At 43.0% G+C, this 19,473-nt stretch overlaps 1 protein-coding gene across 1 annotated transcript; it reads left to right on the top strand.

Annotated features, from left to right (window-relative positions):
- Positions 1 to 3,454: 3,454 nt before the first annotated feature.
- Positions 3,455 to 11,401, top strand: LOC308218022 (epidermal retinol dehydrogenase 2-like; the record flags this gene model as incomplete). The annotated part of the gene is made up of 6 exons (XM_080611540.1): positions 3,455 to 3,775; positions 6,885 to 7,016; positions 7,997 to 8,096; positions 9,901 to 10,045; positions 10,632 to 10,757; positions 11,308 to 11,401. The coding sequence occupies 6 exons, from the start codon at positions 3,455 to 3,457 to the stop codon at positions 11,399 to 11,401; spliced, it is 918 nt and encodes a 305-aa protein (XP_080467666.1).
- Between the last annotated feature and the right edge of the window lie 8,072 nt (positions 11,402 to 19,473).

Here is a 19,473-nt window from a genome sequence, read left to right as displayed (position 1 = left end):
TTCCCAAAGCTCAGTACGGCCAAACTGGTTCCTCCAGATTTCCTCCGATGCCGCCGCCTGCCCTACCCTCTCACTGGCACCTTTCCAGCCGCCACACACGTCTTTCTGAGCCCCTCGCCGCAAAGGAGCGTTCCTGCACCAGCCCCGCAGTACGCATCCAGACCATCCAACACGAAACTCTCCTGTCCCCAGCGATCACCTCTCCAACAGAGAATCTTTCTCTTCAAAATCAAAAGCACGTTATAAATAGCGCTATCTTTAAAGAGAAAGTGGAGAGAGCTGCCCGAGAACCCCCGCCCAACAAGCTGCTCCGTCCTTGAGCCCTTCGCCCTTCCCCCGGCCTTAGCCTCAGCAAGGAGCCAAGGGGGCCGAGCGCCCCGACGGCCGCCCCAGACCGCAGCTCCCCTTCCCGAAGCCAGCCAGAGCACCGGCAGCGGAGCTACAGCTCCCAGCTCTGCTTCCCGGCGCCGGGAGCGCATCGCCCTTCCTCTCCGCCCCGCCTCCGGGCTTCCGGTCAGCCCCACGCCGGGGGGAGGGGGCAGGCGGCATAAAGGCTAGCCCGACCTCCCCACCCGGAACCGTGCATGGTGCCTGTTTCCTGCTGCTGCAGCCTCTCACCTGCCGCGGGGCTGCCAGTGCCGGTCGGGTGGGGTGCCCTCTCTGTCCTTCAGCTCCACAGGCAGAGGTACCCGCGGCCGTTCCGGTGCTGGGGAGGTAGGGAGCGGGGGTCCCGGGCGTGAGAGAAGGTGGTGAGCGGGTCACCGCTGCTCAGAGCTGCCCGTGCGGTTTGGGGCTTGGTGGTGTCAGTGCGGTTAGCAGAGGAGAGTAGGGCTGCTCAGCGGCTTTCGGGTGGTGAGGAGGGTATCATGGCACAGGGCCGCTATGGTTCTGGGGAGACATCTGTAGATGCAATGAGTAAATCCATGCTTGCCAAACTCTCCGCAGATGATTGCGTGAGCAACCTTTAATCCCTTTGGCTAGCAGAAGTGTTTTGTGGTTCAGGTGCCAGCCTTAATGCTGCCCTTGTGTTTCCTGAGCACTTGAGAGTCTGCAAGAGCCTCTCGGCTGTAATCGTTAGCACACCTACCAGCAAGTCTGTGCTGCCAAAGTTATTTGTGCTTGAAAAGAAATCTGTGTGATAAGCTATTGTAAAACCTCTGATGCTTTACTACAATATAAGAGCTCTCCATACTTAAGTCTGTTTGGGTGTAGCATATTAAAGAACAATACATGGTATCAGAAGATCTTATTTGTGCTGAAGGTACCGTTGGTTAATTCACCTGTAAACAGATCCCTGCTTGCTCTAGTTTGAGGAGCCAAAATCAGCCTTGGCTAATGTAATTGTCTATGGATATGCTTGGTTACAGTAGCTGTGTAATTAGCAGTGCTAATGCAGTGAGAATTGAGGGCTCTTGGCCCAGTCAAAGCTGGGCTGGCAAGAGATGTGACAGTGGGAATTAAGCATCTCATTGAAGGATGTGGAGTTGGTGATCTAACAGAAAGTCCCTTCTGGTCTTTATGCCTAAACCAATTCTATTTCTCTAAAAGAAAGTCAGTACTTCCCTAAGATTTAATCAGCATCTGTCCTATGCAAGCCTAATTCATTATTATTTTGCTCAATAAATTGCTAACCCAAGTTCTAAACTGAGTTTAGGTCAAATTGTGTATTATACTTTGAAGGTAATTGCTTCCCTTGGTTTTCCATAGGGATTAACTGCACCGTTTTTATCTATTCCGGAGATACCAGTCTCCTTTCAGAGTGTGTGGAGTCAGTGTAATCAAGTTAAATTCAGCGACTACTTATTTATTGCTTCTGGTTTAGGACCAGCAAAGAACTCTGTTTCCAAAAACTTGCAGGCTTCTTGATGCACATGAAATTTAGTAACACTTTTCCTGTACACCTCTGGTTCTGTTTATATCTGTAGCAGCTCTATGTGAGCTTACTGCAGGAAATGTCAATGTTGGCTCTAGAAAAACATTCCTGTGCTGATTTGATATTTCTTCCATTTCTTACTGGTGTTACTGCCTCTGCACGCATTTTGTCCCTTTTAAAAAGGGAACAAAGAATAGAAAAAACTTACCCTGTGGCTTCTCTTCAGAGAGAACTTCTTTCCCTACCCACTAAGGTTTTGATGAATGCTTTTCTGTTATTGGAATGTTTTTGTGATGTCCTAATGTTTCTGACAGAAAACTCTCTGAAGTAACTTGCTGTGTTCCAGCAGAGGCCTATCCCTTTTCAGGTCTTGCATTGCTTCCCGTGTATAAAGCCAGAGACTCATGATAACACCTGTATGCCCCACATGCTGAATTTCATGAACTTTGCTCAGAGTAGCAGAGATCTAAGTAACTTATCTCTTTGGTACTTGTCAAAAATTATTACCTATACACATAGATAGCAGTGTTAACTAAGAGATGTGTTCAAGCTGGCACTGCAGTGCTAAAGGTTGAAATGTAAGTCCCAGTGTGCCCTACCTTTAGCTGAGAAGGAAGATATTAATCCATAGTTAAACCACAGTTAGTCAACAATTAAAATGTGCTTTAACCATAGCATTCATGTACTGGGAAATAAATAGCATTCTTTCAAGGACTTAAATTCCTGCTTTGTGTAAGCATTACCGTGACGAGTACAGATTGTGGGGGTAACGCATACCTGAGATGGTATGATTCAAGTCCGTGACATTTGCTTAATGCAGAGAGGTGAAGAGAAGAAACTCAATAACTTTGCAGTGTGTCCCTAAACAAAACACTGTTCAGTTTTAAAAGTAAGCTCTCCTCAATAATAGTAGTGCTGGTAGTTCATAAGCAAATAGTGACAGCCAGGTGTGGCTTGGAGGCTTTTAAGCATATTGTATTCTGAAGCTTCCTATGCTGGCAGTTTGTCAGCAGGGTTGAGACTTTGACTTGGTCTGCATATGGTTTCTTAATTACAAGGAGTGCCTGCAAAGCAAAAATGTCATAGTCCTAAAAGGAGAATTTTTCCTGAGCTGAAGGATGAGCCTGTGAGCTCTAAAGTTGTTTGATCAAGCCGTAAGTTTTGATTTGTAATTGCCGTGAATTTCTGCTTAAGATGTTCAGGGCGCAGCTATCACTTTTTTGAGTCCACATTCTGACAGAGCAGACATTGGAAACCCATGACATGAGGAGTAGGGAATTGCTGAAGCAGATGAGGACAGGTGTCTCCTGCCTCTGCCAAATGTTAAATCAATTGTGTGCTGTGTTCTGGAGGGCAGTTGAAGCAACCCGGAGATGATACAGGAAGGACAAATGTGTCTGATGTGCAGATGTAAACCTACATCGTTTTTTGAAGCAACACTCAGAATCAGGCCACAGAAAATATGTAGAATGGATCTGAAAATGCATTTTGAAATACTGATGTTTGCAGTTTTTCTAGTTACAGCTTAACCTGTCTGAAAAACATTTTCTTTTACCAGGTATCTGAAGAAATATTCTCAAGATGAACTTCTTCCTGGAAACATTCAAAGTCATTGGGCTACTTGTCTATTACTTGCTGGAGTCACTAGTGTTCTCAATTGTGCCTAAACGGAAGAAGAGTGTTAGTGGTGAAATAGTATTAATAACAGGAGCAGGAAGTGGCATTGGGAGACTCTTATCCTTAAAGTTTGCCAGCCTTGGAGCCACAGTGGTTCTCTGGGACATTAACCAAGACGGGCTTAAGGAGACAAGTAAACTGGTCAAAGAAAATGGAGTGGTGAGAGTACACTGCTATGTCTGTGATTGTAGCAACAGGCAGGATGTCTATAGAGTAGCTGATCAGGTAAAGTATCATATTTGTGGCTTTGATGCTATTGTAAGATGAGTGCATGCACATATGTATGGTAAGTTTTACTGACTTCAAAGCAAGAGATTAAAGTCGATTGATTCAGAATGTATTTCACATGCTACCTTTTTCAATAATGTTTTTTTAGAGTTGACTTGTGTACCTCTGCTCCTTTAAAAATAAAAAGAGCTGGTTCTCTTTTTCAGTAGCTCATTTCAACTGAGCAGCTTCTCATTAATTCAATTACTGAGCGAAATCTTACTGGTGAAGTGCAGGAAATCAGTTTATTGAAGCTAAAGCAGTGTTTCAAGTGCTGGCAGGCTTTTACCAAAAGGAAACCCTAAAGACCATACATTGTCAAAAGGATTAACTGCTTTGGCAATTTTCAAATAGTTCCATGGCTGTGAATAGATGTTTGCAGACTCACTTTATCAGAATTAATAAATGTATCTCTAAATCTTACATATTTTGTACTTTCCGTTCTGAAGAGCTTTGTAAATATAGCATGTGGTTAGACATTTTGGGCAGACAAGTAGAACTGCCAGAAGCTAAAATTGCTTAACAGTTTCCATTATAACAACCTGTCTTCATTTGCTTAAGATGTTGCTGAACTTAACTGCTGGACTGGGAAGCTTCCACAGTGAGTGTTTGCCTGAGGATGAATTCTTAAAAAAACAATAAAGATTGAGCTGTCTTCAGGAACATCTGTTGGCTGCAGTGATGTTCCTCTTTTGCTGCTGCTTAAGAAGCTTTAGCCTTCTGCATTTTTATATCTGCAAAAATGACTAGAACAAACTCCCTAATAAGAGGAGCTTGTGCATGACTTGAAGCTTGTTTGAGACTGATGCTCTTGGTTTTGTAATCCTGGTAATGCTGGTCACCCTTGGTCCCCTGTGCAGCTTCATTATGCTGCTTGAGTTGCACAGCTGCTGTCCCTGTGGAGCAGTTGCACGTGTCTCACCCCAGCCCTGCAACTGTGCTTCCTGCTGAGCTGGGAGCAGTGGAGGAGGAGGGAGTATTCCAGTGTGAAAGATGCTGGAATGAAGAAGGTAGAAACTAACCTTCAGTTTTCAGGACTCAAGGGCTAGCCCTTCTGTCCCATGGAGGAAAGCAATAGCAGAGCCATTCTAGCCAAACAGAAGAGGGTGTAGCAAAGTATGTAACACAGATTAGGGATGATAAAACCAGAGGTAGACAGGAGCCTAGCACAAGAAGTGGTAAGAGGGTCTCAGTGCATGATTTGTCACTTGCAGTCTTCTGTCAGCAGTTCATTAACAGCTAATCCACTAATAATCCTCCTGCTGAGCCAGGTAGAAGAAAAGGCCCTACTACTGGTAAATACAGAAATATGCCGTACTGACAGCTGATGTAGAATCATACTGACAACTTTCCTATCTTAGTTGACAACAAGACTCTAATACTAGAGCTTGGTACCACTGTTCACTTAATGCAGTGCAGTAGACTTTGGATCATAGTGTTCAGTGTTGGGCTTTGCAAGATGAGGCAGCATGGTTCCAGGTTTTGTCGTCCATCCCCCCCCACCCCACCCCCCGTGATTCAGCTTCACACAATGACTTGGAATTTTGCAAGACTCTAGTGAGCTAAATTCATGCACACAGGGCAGGATATGGTTAAAAATTTTGTGCCTAGTAAAACAATCTCAAAGCCAATACAAAATGTATGTGTACCTTAAATACCTGCTTCTGGTACTTCATCAGCCACACAGAGACCTGGAAAGAGCCACTCCACTAGGAAGAAAACCAAAAAGCTCTGCACATGGTGATGTCCTTGTTCCTTTCCTGTACCACCAGGATGAACAGCTTTTGGCTGTCAAGAAACTTATAATTATCCTTGTTCCAGAAGTACCCAACCCCAAAAGGAATGTGGTCTTCTCTGACCTACTCCTCCCTCCATTGACTTCAGCTGAACTTTTAAGAATCTAGAGCTTTGAAAGAGGGAATAACTCTATGGGTGTTTTGATCCTCCTACTTTTGAAGAACCAGAAGTCTTTTCCTTATTATGTTGCAAAATGACATGTGGGTTCACATTTACTTCCAGGATGCATATTATCTCTTTTGCCTGTCCATTGTCTTTTCTTGCTGCTTAATCAAAATGACAGCTTGCAGCCAGTTTTCATCTTTTCTCAGAATGCTTTCCTTTGCAGAGGAGCAACAGTAGAAGCATGCTTCCTGGTGGTATTTTGCGCTGCCTATAGAACGCCCAGTGCTTTCTTCCACCTCTTGCAGGCAGTCTGAAGGGGTTTGTGGTTCTTAGAAAGCTGTTTTGGGATGGTCTTTGGGAATTGTGGTAATTGCTCACTACTAAACTTCAATATAAAAGCATAAATATAAATGCGGAAACAAACAGGAAATAGTGTTTGTACCTGAAAAAGATGTTTAATAAGATCAGCTGGAACATACTTTCCTGCACTGCACAAATGGGGAGGTTTAGAGCTTTGGCAAGCTCACCTCTCCCAGCAGTTAGAGGAAAGGCTCGGTAAAGGTCTCCTAGACTTTGCCTCAAAGCAGAGTGGGGAAGCTGGCTTCAGCCTTCAAGTTGTATGGCAGCACTTTTTCTGTGCTCAAGTTGCTCTGTGGAAAACATAAGAGGATTTGAATATAATGCAAGGAACCTCACAAGTGAAGGTTTAGATGTTGGAGCCCTCATGTATATTTGATGTACTTGATCCTGGTGAACTTGCACGAGGATCTATGTACTGTGTCTCGCCGCGTGGCATAAAAATGGCCTTACAAACAGGATTGCCCATTGGCTTTAAGATGGTTTACTGTAGCAAAATACTTGTGTTAGTTAAACTCTCTGCAGCGGAAACTTGTCTGGAACAGTCACAGCAAGAACCAGAGCTGCTGAAAGCAGAAGCCTGTGTGGAGCTGTTGGGCTTCATACCTCCAAACCAAGTCCAGTTGTAAGCTCAGCTCTAGAAAGACATTGGGTGAGAACATGCAAGAACCTGAGGTGTTTGGATCTGTAACAAGCATAAGAAGTTCAAGTTGATACATGCTATGTTTCTGTTTGCTGTTTTCATATGTAAAACTTAAAAGGCGTATTTTGTATTTATTGCATTATATCTTGAGGCTTTTTGTTTTAGGTTAAAAAAGAAGTTGGCGATGTTAGCATTGTAGTCAACAATGCTGGTATTGTAACTGGGAAGAGATTTATTGATTCTCCAGATTCACTTGTGGAAAAAACTATGGACGTGAACATAATGGCACACTTCTGGGTAATACCTATACTTTGCATATGCATGCTAAGACATTGGTTTAACATGTTTTCAGTGTTAATTTTGCCTTTTGGAATTGAGAGAAATATGCAAGGATATATAGATCCTTGTAGCTTCATTCAGAAATGATATGAGAAATTACTTTCTATGGAAGTCTGTAAAATAAGAGTGGAAGAACGGGTCCTTTGGGAACTTCTGGGGTAGGTAGATAGAAGCAAAACTGCTTCATAGTTAGAAATGCTCTTAAGATTGAAGTTTACCATTTGCTGAATTCTGAAGCTAGTCATAATCTCAAAATTAATAGTTATAATATCAAAATGAATTGATATGAAGCAGGCTCAGCCTAAAAGTTGCTGCTCTCTGCTAACAAAGAAGTGTTCAGTTTTGCTTGTGTTCTAGTTGCTTTGTGGTTATAATAGTTTCAGTGAGAAATACCACATGTTCAGACAATGCTCTTAAGTAGGGCTTTTGTCCAAAATGAATAACTTAATGTGCTTTTTCTTCCAGAGAAGGCAGGTCATCTATATGATGTTGCTGTCATAAATAATTGCAAAAGAGATATTAGAACATGCTTCAGTTTCTTCATAAATAAATTTAATCACAAAGATTAAATGAATTTAATAGAAGGAAAAAGTGAAATTCAGAGTTTTGCCATTTTACAAAAATCACAGTGAACACTTAATTCTCATTTGAAGCATTGCAGTGCTGAGCTTTAGGCTGAAAGAAACTTAACAACTAGCTAAAGCTGTATGTTTAGCTTTCAGCAAGTTACAATCTGTCTGTGATGTTAAGGAGAAAGTGGTACTGGTGGGGCCTAGAAAGTCCCAGCTTAGTAGCTGAAGGTTAGAATTCAAATAACAAACTCTTTCCCCATTATTTAAACTGTAGGGAGAATTTCTTTATAAGCAACACCTTCAGAATATTATAGCACATATCTTACTTAGTAACTTGTTTCATTGCAACTCTGACTTCTGTTGCAGACTTACAAAGCCTTCCTCCCAGCAATGATAGCCTCTAACCACGGGCACTTGGTTAGTATTGCAAGTTCAGCAGGACTGACTGGAGTCAATCTTCTTTCAGGTGCTGTATTAAAGCTATTATTCACCTAGACAATTAGTTTGATTTAAACTCTGCAATTAGTACTCACAAAAATCATAGAATCATAGAACAGTCAGGGTTGGAAAGGACCTTAAGATCATCTAGTTCCAACCCCCCTTCCATGGGCAGGGACACCCCACACTAAACCATGTCACCCAAGGCCTCATCCAACCTGGCCTTGAACACCGCCAAGGATGGAGCATTCACAACCTCCCTGGGCAACCCATTCCAGTGCCTCACCACCCTCTCAGTAAAGAATTTCTTCCTTAGATCCAATCTAAACTTCCCCTGTTTAAGTTTTAACCCATTACCCCTTGTCCTGTCGCTACAGTCCCTGATGAACAGTCCATCCTCAGCATCCTTGTAGGCCCCCTTCAGATACTGGAAGGCTGCTATGAGGTCTCCACGCAGCCTTCTTTTCTCCAGGCTGAACAGCCCCAGCTTTCTCACCCTGTCTCCATATGGGAGGTGCTCCAGTCCCCTGATCATCCTCGTGGCCCTCCTCTGGACTTGTTCCAACAGTTCCATGTCCTTTTTATGTTGAGGACACCAGAACTGCACACAATACTCCAAGTGAGGTCTCAGGAGAGCAGAGTAGAGGGGCAGGATCACCTCCTTCGACCTGCTGGTCACGCTCCTTTTGATGCAGCCCAGGATACGGTTGGCTTTCTGGGCTGCGAGCACACACTGAAGCCGGCTCATGTTCATTTTCTCATCGACCAACACCCCCAGGTTTCTATGTCTTTACGTACAGGTCAAGTAAATGGTCAGACTTGCAAACTACCTGACCTTAAGTAGACCATTCCTTTCAAAAGAGTTTTCACAGTGCTGTGAAATAGGGTTTTCTGCCAAGGCAGTTAGAGGATCTAGGAGCCATGTAGAGCTTTGGAAACCAAGAACGTCAGTGGTACTAAAATTAACCTGCAGGTATTTGGTAGGGAAGAGGCCATTTAGTGGTTTGTTTTTGGCAAGCATGTTCCCAAGCTAAGCGGAGTACGAGCTTCCCTGATTCAGAGAAGTATTAAAATCCAGGTGTGGTGCAAAGTTGTGATATCTCACTTTGCATTCTCTGTCTCAGCCATTCATTCAAGACAGCCCACACAATGATGGAAAGAAAGTGGTGAGATTAGGGCAAACTCAGAAGGCATTTTGAAAAATGTATGCAAAGGGGGAGGAAAATGAAATAAGGTGACATAGCAGTAAAACAAATGTCGCTTCAAGGCACTGATAATGAAGACAAATTGAGTTTCAAGTTGAAACCACATTAGAGTCTTGAAAGCTTGAGTTTGATGAGTAAGAAGCTAGTGCGTGAATTCAAAGGTAAAGTCTGGTATGAAAAGATCATTTCATTTGCTGTTGTTCAGTAGAGAATGGAAAGGTGATTTGCCAGGATGTGATGAGAAACCCTGTGTCTGCCAGTCTAGAAACAACAGTTAATTTAGGAAGGGGAAAGTAAATGAGTGAGTCATATCAAAGGCAAATTTCATTTGTAACTTAAACCTGAAAACAGTTGCTACTCTGTTGTAAAGTATTTTATTATTGGACAGTAATTTCCTGCAGGTACTGTGTATATATAATTTCTGTAGCAAAGTGCTTGTTGATACTGTTAAAAAACAAACACCAATCTGTGGTGGGATAGTTTACTTGCTAGAACATAGTTTTGTTCCGGTTCTCTGTCATGTTACAGCTCCTGTGTGTGTATTCAGTGTATACTCACAGAACCTGTTTAGTAAAGTTTAGTTAGTAGATTAAAATGTTTAACTGCAATGTTTTGTTTGTTTTACAGATTACTGCGCAAGTAAATTTGCAGCTGTTGGTTTTGCAGAGTCAATTAATCTAGAGATGAGAAGACTGGGAAAGACTGGTGTTAAAACCACAATTGTGTGCCCTTACTTCATAAACACAGGGATGTTTGATGGCTGTAGCACTAAGTGAGTAACCTTTTGTGAGGTTTTTAATGCAACTTGCATGTTTTGTATGTTGCATACTCCTATTTCCTTATGAAATTCATGAGCTAGGCTTTTCTCTGCTTGTGTTATTTTTAGGGCCTCAGGTGGGTGTTAACAGTGCTTACCCAGTGAGTGGGCAACCCAAATGGCAAAGCCCTTGGTACTTTGATATTCATGTAAGCTGAAATGTGAAACCTAGTTGGTGTCCTTTCCTCTACAGAAGCCATATGTTCCAGCTGCCCTCTCTGTTTTCTAAGCCCCCATTTGCCTCTTGAAATCAGTGGCATAGCTTTGCTAGAATGTTTGTATAATGACAGAATTTGAGGAGCTGAATAAAAGCCTGTTGTGTCTTAATATGAGGACTGCTTGTGTTACGAGAGATCATACAAGGGGGAAATAACAATGGCCACTCATTCTCTAACATAATGAAGGTTCTATTGTTCATAGGATTTCTAGTATTTATTCCTTCTTTTAGTTGACTAGCTGCAAAATTGAGACTTTTTGAGTAAAAAAATTGCTTTTTGAATCCAAAGCAATTTGTTACAGTAAGAAATGTCTTCTCTTCCAGGTGGCCACATGTGCTTCCCCATCTGGAGCCCGAATATGTGGCTGAGAAGGTAATCACTGCTGTTCGGCGGGACCAAGAAATATTAGTCCTACCACGTGTTCTTTATTTCTTTTTCGCTTTGAAAAAGTAAGTTATGCCTCTCCTTCTTTCCCTCTCTCTTTTCTGCCCAAGGATGTTTCAGCTATGTGCTTGACTAAAAGTGCCAACCAGGCTTCCACTTGGGCAGAACTTAATGAAAATTCACACCAGTGTTTCTGGAGTTCTTTTTTTAGCTCACCTCTAGAGATTCAGTCTACCCTTGGACCACAGGACAGTGACAGCAATGTCTTAACTTTGACCTGCTGACTCCATTTGCTGTAGTTTTACTGTGGGCTCTAGAGACTAGGCCTGCTTCTCAGTAACTGCATATCTGGTGTCTTGCTCTAGCAATAGGGCACTTCTGACTGGTGCAAGCCAGACTGGGAAATTGATCTGCCTAATAACTCAGGCTGCCAAGGGAGTGTAAGGGATATTTTGAGAGGACCACTGGTAGTATATTCTAGAGAGTATACTGTCTTTGCTAGTATTTGCCAGGTAAAACTAATCCTGTGATAAAAACGCACAACTCTAGTAATGTCTGTTCTGGGTTGTTTATTTGTTAATGTTCTTTCTTCTCTTCAACTTCCCTGCCTTACAGCATCCTACCAGTGAAAGCTTCTGTTCTCCTTATGGAGTATTTTGGAACCCTCCATGTCATGGATAGCTTCAAAGGTCGAGCAAAGAATGACTGAGAAAGCACAAAATTCAGAGACCAGCAACTCTAAAGTGGACCTTGCTAAAGGTGGTGGTGGGAAAGAGCTGTTTCTCTAGCAGCTGTGAACTGAAGGAGCCTCACCTCTCATTAATAACAGGTTTTAAGAAAATTGCTTTTTAGTTGGCTCTTAATCAATAGCTTTCACTCAAACTATTTGTTTTTAATCTGATGAACTGTTTTCTTTTCACCTTATTGTGGAAATACATTAACTGAAATTAATCCTTTCAGTTATGTCTGTTGTAATGCCTTAAACATGATCCTGCATCACAGACTAATACTTGGCACTTCTGTGGGAGAAAGGACTGGGAAACCACATGTATTTGGCAGGGAGCCAGGAAAGCCTCTCGTGGACCTGACTTCTCTCTGTCATTCACTGAACCATGAGGAGGGGCAGTACTGCTGGTGCCATTACCATTCCCTGGTAGGCTGAGGAACTCAAGAGCTTCCTGAAACAACAGATTTGAATTTATACAAATGGAAGCTTTGTGAAATGAAAATATGTGCTGCGTTGGTGCAGAAACAGTGGCATATATCAGGTTTTGGAGGTGGTGATCTTGAGACTCACAGAAGGATTTGCTGTCAAGTCCTAACAAGAAGATGGTACATGATGTGGCAGAGCATCTCAGTTGTGACAGCATCGTGTCTGACAGCATGAAGTACAATGCAGCTCCCACAAAGGAATTCTTGGTTTCATGACCATTGTTTGAAACTTCAAGTAGTCTCTAAAAAAATGCCTGGGTTCCAAACTTGACTGAGGTGGCTGCGTTGGTTTGACAGTTGCTGATTCAAAGACCGTACAGAACATAGTATTTTGTTGCCTGTTGTGTTTCTTTTCCATGTGAGTTCACGTTCCTGTGGTAGCAGAAATCTTACTATCCTGTAATGCTTCAAAGCACAGAGAATGTGATTTTTCATGTCACTAACTTGATCCTCTGAGTAAAACTGGGAAGGAAAACAACAACAACAAAAGTAGCAGCTGAGATACAGGCTCTCTTATTATTTACTTTATGAATTTGGAAATCATACCCCAGAGCAATAGGCAGCTGCTTGGAAACTGGTCTTCATGGTGATCTGATCTCATCTGAGGAAGGAACCAAGCAGATTCCCCTTTTCTGGTAACTTTCCTGGGGCAGTTGATGCTCTGAAGACACCTGTGTGGACTGTGTGCCTCGCTAAGCAGCTGTCAAAACCATAAGCCTTCTAAAATAAATCTTTTAACAAACTAGCTTCTCTGACTGAGTTTTTCTTTGCTGTGCCAGTCAGGTTTGGATTCACAGCTATCAGATATGCTAGTGGAATGCAGAACTACTGTGTCTCTGGTGAAACTTACGAGGATCACTGAAGCTTCAAAATGTGGGGGAGCATTACAGGCAGTGGCTTTTGCCCACTCACTATATAACACCCTTTCTCTGTAGTCCTAGGTATCTCCATCTTAACAGATCTTTTTTCTGCTTGCCAGAGTGTCCTGGGTTCAGCAGTAGCAGTCATTTTTTCTCCTCCTTAGTAGCTGGTGCAGCGCTGTGCTTTTGACTTTCGGCCTGGGAACAGCACTGATAAAACCAATGTTTGGTCTGACCAAGGACTTTGTGAGTCTCATGCTCTGCCAGGGAGGAGGGGAAGCTGGGAGGAAGCAGAGACAGGACACCTGACCCAAACTAGCCAAAGAGGTATTCCATACCATAGCACGTCATGCCCAGGATGTAACTGGGAGTTATCTGGAAGGGCACTCTCTGCTCGGTCGGGCTCGTTTTGGCAGGTGGTATCGTATTCTTTTCCTGTGTTATTTCTCTTATCATTATTACTATTGGTGGTAGCAGTAGTGATTTGTGTTATACCTTAGTTATTAAACTGTTCTTATCTCAACCCCTGGGAGTTGCATTCTTTAGATTCAGCTCCCTGTCCCTCCGGGAGGTGGGGGGGGAGTAGAAACTGCGTGGCTGACTTGCCGACTGGCTTAAACCACGACACCAAAGCAATCAAGCACACAGCCTGATGTTATACCTGAGGAAAATAGCTTTGTCTGGGGCAGAGAGGTGGAAAACTTCACACCTTCTTCACTTGCCCTCAGCAATATTCACACTAGGAATAAGAATGTTCTCATGCTTGGGACACAGACGTATGAAAAAGGTATGACAAAGGCAAAGGCTGTGTGCCAAGGTGCCTTGCAGTGTTGGGTCTGCTGGGTACTTACTGCTTGATCAAAATAAACCTTGATTATTGGTACAGCTCTGTTGAGAGGCATCACCCTTATCGAAGGTGGTGAATAACTACATCTACTTAAGAAAACGTGGTTCTGCAGGACTTGTAGTGGGATAGTCTCCCAGCCTCCCTGCCCAGGAGGGAAGAACTGCAGAAAAGACTTGTGAGAAGCAAAGCCCTAAGACAAGGTCTGGCATACTCTGATTCTTCATCCTCTTTGTGTCTTGAGGTCCAGTGGCAGCATTCCTGGCTGTGGCACAGGAAGAAGAGTTAACAGAGCCAGAACATGAACAGCAGCTACAGCACTATCAGCAGACGCCTCCAATAGCAAAAAGAGGCTTTGTCTGTTGGCACCATGAAGGTGCCATGATTTAGGCTGTGAAACCTAGGTGATGGCACAGTCCCTCTGGGGAGGAATCTGCATCACCTGTATTAAGTGCCTAACTGTAAAAGCAGTTTGCTTGGAGATTAATGCAGAAAGAGATGTGGTAGCTGAGGGATCTGTTAGGCACTGCAGTCCTCAATGATTATTGTCCAGAAGTGGGAATTCTTGGTGGAGGGCTAACATGGAGGGTCTTCTCTGTATTCATTCTAGAAAATACACTTTACTCACTGGTCTATCTTGCCATGATAATGGTTGACCCTGAAGCATGCTCATACAATGCACCATGCACAGTTCATGAAATTCCAAAACTGATTCAAGTTATTGCAAAATAGCATACCTGTGTTTTGGAAAGCTTCTAACAACTTAATTTAAGAGAGAGCTGTCAGTTCCAAGTCATCACATCTGTAAAGGGTGTGTATCCAGAAGGAAAAAAAGTCTCTGCCAGAAAGAGGTGCTTGTTTGAAATGTTTCCTCCAGGAAGTACGTCATTTCCACACTCTGCTATTGAGTCAGGCAGTAACAGAGAATGGGAGTAAAATTACAAGGTATCCAGGTGAAATCATCTGTGTTACAACTCCTTACAACAAATGAAGACCAAGTTAATTTCACAAGAAGTTAAATACTTGCAGCAGGTGGAGCTGGCCTGTAGAAATTACATCCACCTGCAGCAACAGGCAGAAATCTGTTTTCAGCGTTGCTTCAGAGCCGAGTGCATAGAAGACAGCTGTAAAGCTTCCTCAACTTTTTGTTCTTTGTTTACATTGCTGATGAAATGCCTGGCTGCCTTCACTCGTGCTTTTAGATACAGGTAATTTTTTCTGCAATAATACTCATATTAACATTTTAAAGATTATGGTTGGTCCTTAGCATTCAGGTAATTAAGAAAACAAAGTGTCTTTGATTTTAGTCTGTGTGGGATTGTAACTCTTTCCATATAAAGTCGATCAGATTTTCAGATTCCCTTCAAAGGGGAGAGAGCACTTAAACAGTCATTTCAGGATCAAGGAATAAGTCCTGTCATCTGCTTCTTTCTAGACTTGAAGAAGGACAGCTACATTTGATGGGAGAGAGCTACAGTTTCCAAAGTGGAAAACCACCGTAGAGAAAAAGGCTGGAGGATGCATGAAAAAGTAGTGAGGAAGTTTAATTCAGCAGTTCAAATGAGAGTCCCCTAAATATGTGGAGGGATCCAAGAAAAGAGGGAAGGGTGGTATTGGTGATACTGTTGATGAGTAATTAGTTGATACATGGTCTCCATATGGGAAGTACCAGAAGACATCCTTTTGGTCCTCAGGATTCTTGAAGGCTGGACCTATTTCTACTGCTTTAGAGCATTTCCTGAGCTAAAAAATGAATAGGTGAGTGTTGTGTCTTGAAGTCTCAAACAAGCTAGAGAGGACAAGATTTTGTAAAGAAGACTAGCAGAGGGTTAGCACTTTGGAAAAGTACAATATAGGAAAGGAAAAGGGTGTGTGTCTATACAGGGACTGTGAGAATGAAGACCCCAGGCCCACTGTATGAGAGGATCTGGTTCGAGACCATCTTAAGAACCTGAACGTGCACAAGTCCATGGGACCTGACGAAATCCATCTGCGGGTCCTGAAGGAGCTGGCGAATGAAGTTGCTAAGCCACTGGCCATCATATTTGAAAAATCATGGCAGTCAGGTGAAGTTCCCGACGACTGGAAAAAGGGAAATATAACCCCCATTTTCAAGAAGGGGAAAATGGATGACCCGGGGAATTACAGACCAGTCAGTCTCACCTCTGTGCCTGGCAAACTCTTGGAGCAGATTCTCCTGGAAGGCATGCACATGAAAAACAAGGAGGTGGTTGGTGACAGCCAGCATGGCTTCACTAAGGGGAAATCCTGCCTGACCAATTTGGTGGCCTTCTATGATGGGGCTACGGAACTGATGGACAGGGGCAGAGCAGCTGACGTCATCTACCTGGACTTGTGCAAAGCCTTTGACACTGTCCCACACGACATCCTTGTCTCTAAATTGGAGAGACATCAATTTGATGGGTGGACCACTCGGTGGGTAAAGAACTGGCTGGATGGCCGCACGCAAAGAGTTGTGGTCAATGGCTCAATGTCCGGCTGGAGACCGGTAATGAGTGGTGTCCCTCAGGGATCAGTGTTGGGATCGGTCTTGTTCAACATCTTTGTCGGTGACATGGACAGTGGGATTGAGTGTGCCCTCAGCAAGTTTGCCAATGACACCAAGCTGTGTGGTTCGGTTGATATGCCGGAGGGAAGGGATGCCATCCAGAGGGACCTCGACACGCTTGTGAGGTGGGCTGATGCCAACCTGATGAAGTTTAACCATGCCAAGTGCAAGGTCCTACACCTGGGTCGGAGCAATCCCAGGCACAGCTACAGGTTGGGCAGAGAAGAGATTCAGAGCAGCCCTGCAGAGAAGGACTTGGGGGTGTTGGTCGATGAGAAAATGAACATGAGCCGGCTTCAGTGTGTGCTCGCAGCTCAGAAAGCCAACCATATCCTGGGCTGCATCAAAAGGAGCGTGACCAGCAGGTCGAAGGAGGTGATCCTGCCTCTCTACTCTGCTCTCGTGAGACCTCACTTGGAGTATTGTGTGCAGTTCTGGTGTGCTCAACATAAAAAGGACATGGAACTGTTGGAACAAGTCCAGAGGAGGGCCACGAGGATGATCAGGGGACTGGAGCACCTCCCGTATGAAGACAGGCTGAGAAAGTTGGGGCTGTTGAGCCTGGAGAAGAGAAGGCTGCGTGGAGACCTCATAGCAGCCTTCCAGTATCTGAAGGGGGCCTATAAGGATGCTGGGGATGGACTGTTCATCAGGGACTGTAGTGACAGGACAAGGGGTAACGGGTTCAAACTTAAACAGGGGAAGTTTAGATTGGATATAAGGAAGAAATTCTTTACTGCGAGGGTGGTGAGGCACTGGAATGGGTTGCTCAAGGAAGCTGTGAATGCTCCATCCCTGGCAGTGTTCAAGGCCAGGTTGAAGGAAGCCTTGGGTGGCACGATTTAGTGTGAGGTGTCCCTGCCCATGGCAGGGGGGTTGGAACTAGATGATCTTAAGGTCCTTTCCAACCCTAACTGTTCTATGATTCTATATATCCAAACATACATACACATATATACTTCAATTATACTTATATGAAGTATAATATTTAAGTTTTGTTTGGAATCTGCCTGTAACATTTACATTCCTACATGTAAACAGTTAGAGCTTCTGGGGTGACTAATGAAAGTCTCCATTTGTTAAAGCTTCATGCCCATGTATTACATGAAATCTGTTTTAGAAGGCACACTTTGCCACAAGACTGATCTCCAGATTTCATACATTTTCACACCAATAGATCTATTAATTTTTAAACTAAACCAAATATAATGTAAATGAAGAATGACTTGAGGTGAGGAAGGGACTCAGAAGAGGCGGTAGCTAAAATAGACTCTTGCAGAGACTATTTGAGGTTAGAGAGTGCTAAAAGGTTGTGTTTGTTCCTAGTGGGGAACTAACTACTGTTATTATTTCCCTGTTGCGTGAGCAAGAATCTTTGACTTTGTTCTAATGCATTGACAATATCTGTTAATCAGGGGCAGAAACTTTCATCAACCAAATATTCATGGCACTGCATCAGTAATGACTTACTAGCACTTCAAGATTTCTGGAAATTCCTTGGCTCTCATCCTATTACCACTCCCAAGTTGGACTATAAGGAGACTTGGATGGAAAATATTAAAAACCTTTGTATTTTGTCTGTAGAGAAAGGACTGCTATAAACTGACAGATGTTATCTTAGAGCTTTTTAAAGACTATCGAGATGGACTGATTGAGAATGCAATAAGAAATAAAAAATTTAATTAAAGAAATAAGATCCCTCTTAACAAAAGCAATGGGAAAATCTGATGGGAAAAAATACTACCTGTAAACTTACATACACATACATTATGCTTAACTTTATTTTACAGTCAATAGAATGGTAAATAGTTGACTTCACTAGTCTGAGAATTCCAGCACTAAAATGGCTGATACTTCAGAAATGAATTGAGGAAGATCAATTCATTGATCTTTGTGATTTGGTCTTTGCCTAAAAAAGGCAAATCGCAGATGGTACAATGCTGACAGTACTTGTTTGGCTCTAAGAAAGATTTGTGTGTGCTGTCATGCAACTAATCACACAGCAGTGGCTGTCTGCTGTAGTTGGAACAGTATTAAGAGTACACAGTATTAACGTAATTTAGAGATGTATGTGTACCCTTTCGTTTGTGTTTCTGTAAATATTTGGATATCTACATTCTGCAAGTGGTGATGTTCTGGAACCTCAAATATCATTAAGTCCAATGTCTGCTATTCCAGACAATGGAATATTGTTTAACATGAAAGATGTGGGATGTTAATGGAAAAATATGTGAAGGAATGCCTTTGAGTAAACATCATATCTGTTTCTCAAACAACATGCTTATCGTAAGACTAATTTGAAGGCTTACTGAGAAACAGTAAGCATGGTTATATGAGCAACCTGGCATGCTGGTTCTTCCCAATGTTCACAACAAAGACTTTGAGATGATCTCACAATGGCTGCTTGCTTGTCAGCAGGAGTGGTTGGTGCTACTGTCACTGAGAACAGGCAGCTGCCTTACACACTACTTTGACTATTGAAGAAGGTACTGACATTGAAAGAAATAGCCAAAAAGACCCATTGAGCGCATTCGTTAGAAATTATTGTGGTAGCTAGCATTGATTTGTAACTCACAGCCTCTGTTTGTAAGGACATTTAGACTCACCTGACAGTGACAATAGGTTCTCCATGTTTTTCTCCCTAGCAGCTGGTTTTACTTGTTCAGTCCCATAGAGATGTAGAGCCTGGCAAAGTTTTCCATGTTGGTTTTAGTTATGTCTTTCGCCACTATTATCAGTCCGGAAAAGAGTCATTTGAAACAGTAAGATTTTAGAGTATTTTTCTAGATCACCTTTCCTTTCAGGAACAATCTGGTTGGAAATACTCCATTACTTTCCATGCCACCAACTGGAAAACAGTGAAATGTCCCTGATCAGTATTTCTCCAGTTATACTGTACATGAGCTATTCACTGATTGGTTTTCTATTGAAGAAAGCTTTACAGCCCTATCATGAACACACAGTTGCACAAGGAAGCTTTTATTAAACAAGATCTCAACAGGGATTGTTGAAGTCATGCTACAATCTGTGCAACTACCCCTAATTGCAGCGAATCTAGATGTGCAAGCAGGAAAATTCTCCCAGCTGGACAGAAGACAGCAATTTTCTTGCTAGTCTGCCTTGACAGCTCACTGTTGCTTGAGGAAATGGAGCCAAGCTATCACTTTTAGCACTGCAGCAGGTGATTCACCAGCAGCTGAGTCATCCCTGTCCAAGGTTAGCACATCCAAAATCCAGGGAGGAGGGGCAGCTGGGAAAAGGAAACACAACAAATCTTCTTCCACTAATTCATGCCA

Source organism: Psittacula echo (assembly GCF_963264785.1).
Source record: "Psittacula echo genome assembly, chromosome: 2".
In the NCBI taxonomy this organism is placed as follows: Eukaryota; Metazoa; Chordata; class Aves; order Psittaciformes; family Psittacidae; genus Psittacula; species Psittacula echo.
This window is presented reverse-complemented; position numbering and strand designations above follow the sequence as displayed.